General features: G+C 49.9%; 1 protein-coding gene across 1 annotated transcript; it reads left to right on the top strand.

The window, feature by feature from the left end:
• Positions 1-8,750: 8,750 nt before the first annotated feature.
• Positions 8,751-10,212, top strand: LOC123440169 (cytidine deaminase 1-like). Its single transcript, XM_045116741.1, has one exon. It carries the CDS (start codon positions 9,028-9,030, stop codon positions 9,958-9,960), a length of 933 nt encoding a protein of 310 aa, XP_044972676.1. The 5' UTR covers positions 8,751-9,027; the 3' UTR covers positions 9,961-10,212.
• Positions 10,213-10,419: the final 207 nt, after the last annotated feature.

Here is a 10,419-nt window from a genome sequence, read left to right as displayed (position 1 = left end):
CACCACTCGGTGTGCTGCACCTCGAGCGTCGTCTGTGGATGCTGTGAACATCCGACATACACGTTTTCTGATGACTACACAATAGTTCAGTACAAAATACTTAATGGCTTAGAAGCAAGGCGACGAAAACGTTGTAAAACGTCACGGAACATAAGTGATGTTCTAAAGAGATGAAATTGTGATTTCATGCTTGTGCCCTTGTTAAGAGGTACGAGACCTCCAACAAGATTCTTTGTCCACAAAGTAAAGGAGAAAAGCTCAATCGTTGAGCGTGTGCTCAGATTGTCTTTGTACGACAATCACTTGAATCAAGTGGGAGTTAATCTTCCAGATGAGATAGTGATGGTTCTCCAAAGTCACTGCCACCAAGCTATGAGAGCTTCCTGATGAACTATAACATATCAAGGATAGATACAATGGTCCTTGAGCGATTCGTGATGTTTTGACACTGCGAAAGTAGAAATCAAAAGGAGCATCAATAGTTGATGGTTTGTAAAACCACTAAGTTTCAAGAACGGCAAGGGCTAGAAGGGATACTTCGTGAAACGGCAAAACAGTTGCTGCACTAATGAAGAGACCCAAGATCAAACCCAAACCGGAGACTAAGTGCTTCTATAATGAGGGGAACAGTCACTGAGGCGGAGCAACTCTAGATACTTGGTTGATAAGAAGCTGGCAAAAGTTGAAAGAAGTATATTTGATATACATGATGTTGATGTGTACTTTACTAGTACTCCTAGTAGCATGAGGGTATTGGATACCGGTTCGGTTGCTAAGTGATTAGTAACACGAAATGAAAGCTACGACATAAATGGAGACTAGCTAAAGGCGAGGTGACGATACGTGTTGGAAGTGTTTCCAAGGTTGATATGATCAAACGTCGCACGCTCCCTCTACCATCGGGATTGGTGTTAAACCTAAATAATCGTTGTTTGGTGCTTGCGTTAAGCATGAACATGATTGGATCGTGTTTATTGCAATACGATTATTCATTTAAAGAGAATAATGGTTACTCTATTTGCTTGAATAATCACCTTCAATGGTTTATTGAATCTCGATCGTAGTGTTACACATGTTCATGATATTGGTGCCAAAAGATACGAGGTAATGATGATAGTACCACTTACTTGTGGCACTGCCGCTTGAGTCATGTTAGTATAAATTGCATGAAGAGGCTCCATGCTGATGGATCTTTATATTCACCTGATTTTGAATCACTAGTGACATGCTAATCATACCACATGAGCAAGGCCTTATTTTCATTAAGATGAAACAAGATAGTAACTTGTTGGAAGTGATACATTTGATGTATGCAGTCCAATGGGTGCTGAGGCACGCAGTGGATATCATTATGTTCTTACTTCACTGACGACTTGAGTAGATACAGGAGTATTTACTTAATGAATCACAAGTCTGAAATATTGAAAAGTTCAATTCCGTTTCAGAGTGAAGTTCGTCGTAACAAGAGGATGAACTGTCTACGATATGATCATAGAAATGAATGTCTGAGTTACGAGTTTTTGGTACACAGTTAAGACAATGTGGAAATTGTTTCGCAGTTCATGCCACGTGGAACATCATAGTGTGATGATGTGTCTGAACGTCATAGCCACGCACTATTTAGTATGGTGCATGCTGTGATGTCTCTTATCGAATTACCACTATCGTTTATGGGTTATGCATTAGAGACAACCGCATTCACTTTAAATAGGGCACCGCGTATTTCCATTGAGATGACACAGTATAGACTAAGGTTTAGAGAAATCTAAACTGTCGTTTCTTGAAAGTTTGGGGCTTCGACACTTATGTGAAAAAGTTTCAGTCTGATAAGCTCGAACCCAAAGCGGATAAATGCATCTTCATAGGATATCCAAAACAGTTGGGTACATCTCCTATCTCAGATCCGAAAGCAAAGTGTTTGTTTCTAGAAACGGATCCTTTCTCGAGGAAAGGTTTCTCTCAAAAGAATTGAGTGGGAGGGTAGTAGAACTTGATGAGGTTATTGAACCATCACTTCAACTAGTGTGTAGCAGGGCGCAGGAAGTTGTTCCTGTGGCGCCTACACCAATTGAAGTGGAAGCTGATGATGGTGATCATCAAGCATCGGATCAAGTTACTACAAGCCTCGTAGGTCGACAAGGTCCCGTACTACTTCAGAGTGGTAAGGTAACCCTGTCTTGGAGGTCATGTTGTTGAGCAACAGTGAACCTACGAGTTATGGAGAAAGCGATGGTGGGCCCGGATTCCGACAAATGGCTGGAAGCCATGAAATCCGAGAGAGGATCCATGTATGAAAACAAAGTGTAGACTTTGGAAGAACTACTTGATGGTCATAAGACTATTGAGTAGAGATGGATCTTTGAAAGGGAGACAGACGATGATGGTGACAAGTCACTATTAAGAAAAGCTCGACTTGTCACAAAGATGTTTTCGACAAGATCATACAGTTGACTATGATGAGACTTTCTCACTCATAGCGATGCTAAAGGTCTGTTAGAATTATGTTAGTTGTTGATGCATTATTTATGAAATATTGCACGTAGGATGTCAAAACATTGTTTCCTCGACGGTTTCCTTGAGCAAACATTGTATGTGATACAACCAGAAGGTTTTGTTGATCCTAAAGATACTAGCAAGTATGCAAGCACCAGTGATCCTTCAATGGACTGGTGCAAGCATCTCGGAGTTGGAATATACACTTTGATGAGATGATCAAAGATTTTGGGTGTGTACAAGGTTTATGAGAAACTTGTATTTCCAAAGAAGTGAGTGGGAGCACTATGGAATTTCTGATAAGTATATGTGGTTGACATATTGTGGATCAGAAGTAATGTAGAATTTCTGTAAAGCATACAAGGTTGTTTGAAAGGAGTTTTTCAAGGAATACCTGGATTGCGCTACTTGAACGTTGAGCATCAAAGATCTATGGAGATAGATCGAAAGCGCTTAATGGAAGTTTCAACAAGATGCATGCCTTGACAAGTTTTTGAAGGAGTTCAAAATAGATTAGCAAAGAAGGAGTTCTTGGTTGCGTTGTGAGGTGTGAATTTGAGTAAGACTCAAAACCCGACCCCGGCAGAATAAAGAGAATAGACGAAGGTCGTCTTCTATGCCTTAGCCGTAGACTCTAAAGTATGCCATGCTGAGTACCGCACCTGATGTGTGCCTTGCAGCAAGTCTGTACACAGAGTGATCCAGGATTGAATCACTGATCAGCGGTCAAAGTTATCCTTAGTAACTAAATAGACTAAGGAATTTTTCTCGATTATGGAGGTGGTTAAAGATTTCGTCGTAAAGGGTTACGTCGATGCAAGCTTTGACACTAATCCGAATAACTATGAGTAGTGAAACGGATTCGTATAGTAGAGTAGATATTTGGAGCATTTCCGAATAGCACGTAGTAGCAGCATCTATAAGATGACATAAATATTTGTAAAGAACGCACGGATCTGAAAGTTTCAGAACCGTTGACTAAAACCTCTCTCACGAGCAAGACGTGACCAGACCCTAGAACTATATGGGTGTTGGATTCGTTGGAATCACATGGTGATATGAACTAGATTATTGACTCTAGTGCAAGTGGGAGACTGTTGGAAATATGCCCTAGAGGCAATAATAAATTAGTTATTATTATATTTCTTAGTTCATGATAATCGTTTATTATCCATGCTATAATTGTATTGATTGGAAACACAATACTTGTGTGGATACATAGACAAAACACTGTCCCTAGTAAAGCCTCTAGTTGACTAGCTCGTTGATCAAAGATGGTCAAGGTTTCCTGGCCATAGGCAAGTGTTGTCACTTGATAACGGGATCACATCATTAGGAGAATCATGTGATGGACTAGACCCAAACTAATAGACGTAGCATGTTGATCGTGTCATTTTGTTGCTACTGTTTTCTGCGTGTCAAGTATTTGTTCCTATGACCATGAGATCATATAACTCACGGACACCGGAGGAATGCTTTGTGTGTATCAAACATCGCAACGTAACTGGGTGACTATAAAGATGCTCTACAGGTATCTCCGAAGGTGTTCGTTGAGTTAGTATGGATCGAGACTGGGATTTGTCACTCCGTGTGACGGAGAGGTATCTCGGGGCCCACTCGGTAATACAACATCACACACAAGCCTTGCAAGCAATGTGACTTAGTGTAAGTTACGGGATCTTGTATTACGAAACGAGTAAAGAGACTTGCCGGTAAACGAGATTGAAATAGGTATGTGCATACTGACGATCGAATCTCGGGCAAGTAACATACCGAAGGACAAAGGGAATGACATACGGGATTATATGAATCCTTGGCACTGAGGTTCAAACGATAAGATCTTCGTAGAATATGTAGGATCCAATATGGGCATCCAGGTCCCGCTATTGGATATTGACCGAGGAGTCTCTCGGGTCATGTCTACATAGTTCACGAACCCGCAGGGTCTGCACACTTAAGGTTCGACGTTGTTTTATGCGTATTTGAGTTATATGGTTGGTTACCGAATGTTGTTCGGAGTCCCGGATGAGATCACGGACGTCACGAGTGTTTCCGGAATAGTCCGGAAACGAAGATTAATATATAGGATGACCTCATTTGATTACCGGAAGGTTTTTTGGAGTTACCGGGAATGACGAATGGGTTCCGGAAGTTCACCGAGGAGGCAACCCACCCCGGGGAAGCCCATAGGCCATAAGGGTGGCGCACCAGCCCTTAGTGGGCTGGTGGGACAGCCCAAAAGGGCCCTATGCGCCATAGAGATAAAAATCAAAGAGAAAGAAAAAAAAAGGAGGTGGGAAGGAAGGGAAGGACTCCCACCCACCAAACCAAGTCCAACTCGGTTTGGGGGGGAGTCCTCCCCCCTTGGACTCAGCCGACCCCCTTGGGGCTCCTTGAGCCCCAAGGCAAGGTCCCCTCCCTCCCACCTATATATACGGAGGTTTTGGGGCTGATTTGAGACGACTTTTCCACGGCAGCCCGACCACATACCTCCACGGTTTTTCCTCTAGATCGCGTTTCTGCGGAGCTCGGGCGGAGCCCTGCTGAGACAAGGTCATCACCAACCTCCGGAGCGCCGTCACGCTGCCGGAGAACTCTTCTACCTCTCCGTCTCTCTTGCTGGATCAAGAAGGCCGAGATCATCATCGAGCTGTACGTGTGCTGAACGCGGAGGTGCCGTCCGTTCGGTACTAGATCGTGGGACTGATCGCGGGATTGTTCGCGGGGCGGATCGAGGGACGTGAGGACGTTCCACTACATCAACCGCGTTCACTAACGCTTCTGCTGTACGATCTACAAGGGTACGTAGATCACTCATCCCCTCTCGTAGATGGACATCACCATGATAGGTCTTCGTGCACGTAGGAAAATTTTTGTTTCCCATGCGACGTTCCCCAACAGGGCGGCTCGTCAGTGAACGGCGGGAGGTTGACCCAGTCTCTCCCTTCCACGACGTTGTGGACGTAGAAAAACGACCGCTACCACTTCTTGAAGGATTCAACCAGCATCATGCACGGTAAGAGCGCACTCCAACGGGCATACACCACTGTGCTGCCGCAGGAGTAGGGCACCTCCTCATTCTTCTATTCGGGAAAATGGAAGAACGAAAGGAACAAAGAAGAAAAGGGCCAGAAGACTAGATACCCCTCACACAACATGGTGAAGCACGCGAGGTACAAAACTGAATTGGGCCTGAGATGATGCATCTCGAGCCATGAAGAGGCTCACCAACAGCCCAAGCCGACGTTGAAGTGCGTACCGAACACCATGCGCTCGCTGGGGTGTGGCTCCGGCACGCGCTCGTTCCCCGGCACGCAAGCCTCGACACGCTCCTCTGACCGGATCCTGTGCATCCGTCGAAGGTAGTCGATGTGATCCTCCGTGATCATGGAGACCTCCCACAAGCCGGCGAGCGGCGCAACCATCTATGTGTTCGTCAACGGCGGGGCGAAGAAGAAGAAGTTCGAGAAGAAGCCCCCAGTGTATCGACCGCAGGGAAGCGGCATGTGCACGTGGAGGGAGGAAAGGCGGCTATGAGCGCTGGGGGCACCTGGAGGGAGGTGAGGTGGCGGCGGGCGCGAGGAGGAAGGGTGAACGACGGCGAGCTCCGATTCGATGCTAGCGCAAGGTGGAGACGAGGAGCGAGGAGGTGTTTGTGGCCTTGACCTCTCCTCCCCTTTTAAAGCCTCTAGAAGACGTGGGCCATGGGATCAATTACGCCCACGCCCCCACTAACTCACGATGCACGTGCGCATTAATCGCACGGAGATCCCAACCAGCGGCCCGCATCCGCAAAAGATCCCACTCATGAGCTGAGGCCTGGCAGGCTAGGCCTACGGCGGAGGCTCGTCGCACACGTAGTGGCGGGCCCGTTGCCCAAGACTTGGCCACACGTGGCGCACGCCAACTAGCGCCGGACCCAAAGCGGCATCACGGGACACCATACGCCGCGGCGTCCGGCTGGCCCATCAACTCCAATGACGATCAATCCCCGGGGGAGCCGTTGGCGCCCTCGTGGGTCGTGGGCCCGGCGTGGGTCGGATCCGAGGTGGAAGACACGCCCATGCTCATCCAAACCTCTCTATTTTCACGCCAAATATGAACCAGGTATGATGGGGGCGATCAGTCAGACGTATATAACTGGTATAACGGGTGCGGCTTCATATTTTAGGCCGGTCATTGGACAATCCAGATGTATAAGGAGCATTTTGCGTATTAGAGCATTTCTAGCCATTCGCCCCCCAGGGGCTAGAACTCGCGCCGCTTGGGGGCGCGCCGGCGCAAAAAAAGATGTGAGGGGGCTCGGGTTCCTAGTCCACCCCCCCCCCCCCCCCCGAGGTCGCCCCCAGCCGCCGATTTTGGCCCACTTTAGGCGCAAATTGGCTCACTTTCGGTGTAAAATCGGACCAATTTTGGCCCATATTCGGTGTTCTTCGGTGCAAGTTTAATAGATGCTTATTTTTATCACATAGTTCATCACATAAATCAATACAAATCAAAATAGTTCAACAAATAAAAACTCATAAGCTAGGCTTGCCCTTGAGCCTCCATAGGTGCTCCACCAAATCATGCTCCAGTTGTTGATGCACCTGTGGGTCTCGGATCTCCTGATGCATGTTGAGGAAGGCATTCCAGGTTGCTGGTAGCTAGTGATCAACTTGGGCAAGAGGACCCTGGTTGCCATACGGTTCAGTGTCAAACACTAACTCTTCCTGCTCGCTCTCAACGATCATGATGTGCAGGATGGCACAACAATTCATGACTTCCCACATTTGATCTTTCGACCAGGTCTGAGCGGGGTACCGGACAACAACAAATCGAGATTGGAGCACACCAAATGCCCGCTTGACACCCTTCCTGCAAATCTCTTGACACTTGGCAAAGTAGGAGTTCTTGCCTCCTGCTTCAGGGTTTGAAATAGTCTTCACAAATGTGGACCATCTCGGATAGATGCCATCCGCTAGGTAGTATCCATGGTGTAGTGGTGCCCATTGACCTCAAAGTTCATCGGAGGAACATGACCTTCAACAAGCTTGGCAAAGACATTCGAGGACTGCAGTACGTTGATGACATTATGAGTTCTTGGCATATCAAAGAAGGAGTGCCAAATCCAGAGGTCATGTGTGGCCACTGCCTCAAGTACTACACTACAAGCGCCTTTAGCGCCTTTGTACATCCCCTGCCAAGCAAATGGACAGTTTTTCCATTTTCAATGCATGCAGTCGATACTTTCAAGCATCCCAGGAAATCCTCTTGCTGCATTCTGTGCTAGGATCTGAGGAGTGTCTTCAACATTGGGTGATCGCAAGTATTGAGGTCCAAACACTACCGCCACTGCCCTACAAAACCTATACAAACACTCAATGGTGGTGGACTCGGCCATGCGTCCACAGTATTTATGAGCATCGCCGGGAGCTCCATATGCAAGCATCCTCATACCTGTCGTGCACTTCTAAAGTGAGGTGAATCCAAGTGTGCTCGTGCAATCCTTCTTGCACTTGAAGTAACTGTCGAAATCCCTGATGGAATTCACAATCCTCAGTAAGAGCTTCCGACTCATACGATAATGGCGCCGAAATACTTTCTCGTTGTGCATTGGAGCATCGGAGTAGAGCAAACAATAGCCTTCGAGTCGATGCCTCTGCTTTGCCTCCAGCCGGCCCCGCGTCGAGCCACCTCGTCGCGGCTTTGCGTTGCTCACGAACAGGCCGGCCAGAGCGGCGAGGACCATAAGGTGCTCTTCGTCCTAGGCATCGGTATCAGCTTCCTCCTCCAGGAGCATCGCGAGCGCCTCCTCGTCGTCGAAGTCCATCTCCGAGACAAATCGCCGAAGACCTGGCGAGCATGGTGGGCGCGCAGCCGCCCGTATCCCCTCTTGTGTGGCCGGAGCGCCGGAAAAGCTCTACCAGAAGCAGGGGGCGATGTCGCGGCGAACCCTTTCTTTCTCGCCGGGGAGCTGGCCTTTCTAGTGACGGTAGGCAGGTGGGCGGCGCCGGGATCGGCACAGCGACGAAAATGTAGTGCACGCGGGAACGAAATCTGGAGATAGAAAAAACGTTTTCCGCATGACAATAATGACCCACGCGTTGTTTTTCCTTCTGCTGGAGCCCCCAATTGCCCCAATGCACTGGATTCGGCAAGATGGCAGGGCAAAAATATGAACCGAACTGATGAAAATCGATGTCCTGAAAGAAATTTTTTGTGCGGATGGGAAAAAACGCGGGCTGGAGTCTGTTGGAGGGCGCGGCTGGATGCTCTTAAGCTAGATGCTTTTGTGTAGGACTGAAAAGAAGAGAAAAGAAGCAAAGCCCTGCACAAGAGAAAAACAACAGCAACAAAGCACACGGATGTGTGTCCGTTATAAATACCCACACGCTACCACCATCAAGTTCCCCCCTCCCCCGCTCGTCCTCTCCTCCACTCTTTGAGGAAACATCCAAGCGCTCTCTCCATCTCAAGCGGCGAGGCACGATTACAGGGTAGAGGAAAAAAAAATCATAGATTGACAACGTAGTTTCTAGTTAGATCTGAGCAATGGGGGAGGAGAAGATGACGACGAAGCCCGAGGCTGTCGAGCTGCCAGGATTTGTGATGAGCGCCGACGAGGCGGAGCGCGCGGCCGCGGCAGCCGGGGTAGCGACGGTGGAGGACCTGCTGCCCCTGCTGATCCCTTCGGCTATGCTGCGGGCGCGCCCCCCGATCTCGCGGTTCCCCGTGGGCGCCGTCGGGCTTGGCGAGAGCGGACGCGTCTACGCCGGCGTGAACCTCGAGTTCCTGGGCGCCCCTCTCTCCCAGGCGGTCCACGCCGAGCAGTTCCTCATCGCCAACGCCGCTGCCGCCGGGGAGCCCGCGCTCCGCGCCATCGCCGTCTCCCACATGCCCTGCGGCCACTGCCGGCAGTTCCTCCAGGAGATCCGCGGCGCCGCCGGGATCCGCATCCTGGTGACCTCCGACGCCGCCGACGGCTGCGCGGCCGAGTGGCGCACGCTGGCGTCGCTCCTGCCCCGCCCCTTCGGCCCCCACGACCTCCTCCCCAAGGACGCCCCCCTCGTCCTCGAGCGGCACGACAACCGCCTCGGCGATCCCGTCGACGCCGTCGCCAATGGCTTCGCCGCCGGCGACCTGGAGGGGCGCCTGAAGGACGCCGCGGAGGCGGCGGCGCGCGCGGCGCACGCGCCGTACAGCGGGTGCCCGTCGGGGTTCGCGGTGGCGGACGGGGAAGGGAACGTGTACGCCGGGGGCTGCCTGGAGTCCGCGGCGTACAACCCGACGCTGGGCCCCGTGCAGACGGCCATCATTGCGATGGTCGCCGGGGGAGGAGGCCCCGCCGGGGACGTGGTGGCGGCGGCGCTGGTGGAGAAGGAGGGGGCGGTGGCGGCGCAGGAGGCGACGGCCAGGTTCTTCCTGGCCGCTGTGGCGCCGCAGGCGAGCTTCCACGTGTACAAATACAGGTCGTCCGATGTGTGATGCGCGCCTCCGGACCCTCTCTGGGGTGGGGAGAGCAGGCCGCGAGATCCAACGAGATAATGTTCATAATCTTCAAGAATAATAATACGACGAGAAAATAATCTTTTGTGCAGATGGGTGAGCTGTAAATTCCACACGGGGCTCGGGATCCGCCGATCGGACACCCAGAGTTGGGACCTACTCCTACTTACCACTTCTTGTGTTCATGTGTGTATTATTACGAGAAAAAAATAGAAGTAAAAATTATCTGAACGATGCCGTATTAAACAGGTGAAGTATTTCCTGGATGCTTCTCCTTCCCCGTCTCTTGCTCTACGTCGTTGCTTGAACGAATTACACACTACAGCTCATGACACTTTACTACAGTAGAAAACTGAAATAGGAAACATAAAAAATAGATAGAATGAAGGAGCTCGTGCTGCACGCACCGCCGGACCGCTGATTATCCATCCAGCCAAT

Source organism: Hordeum vulgare, chromosome 3H (assembly GCF_904849725.1).
Source record: "Hordeum vulgare subsp. vulgare chromosome 3H, MorexV3_pseudomolecules_assembly, whole genome shotgun sequence".
In the NCBI taxonomy this organism is placed as follows: Eukaryota; Viridiplantae; Streptophyta; class Magnoliopsida; order Poales; family Poaceae; genus Hordeum; species Hordeum vulgare.
Note: the sequence above shows the minus strand (reverse complement) of the source record. Positions and strands in the feature narration are given on the sequence as shown.

What these genes read in the sequence shown, in the direction of transcription:
- LOC123440169 (XM_045116741.1), top strand. Translation starts at nt 9,028, where the DNA reads ATGGGGGAGGAGAAGATGACGACGAAGCCCGAGGCTGTCGAGCTGCCA.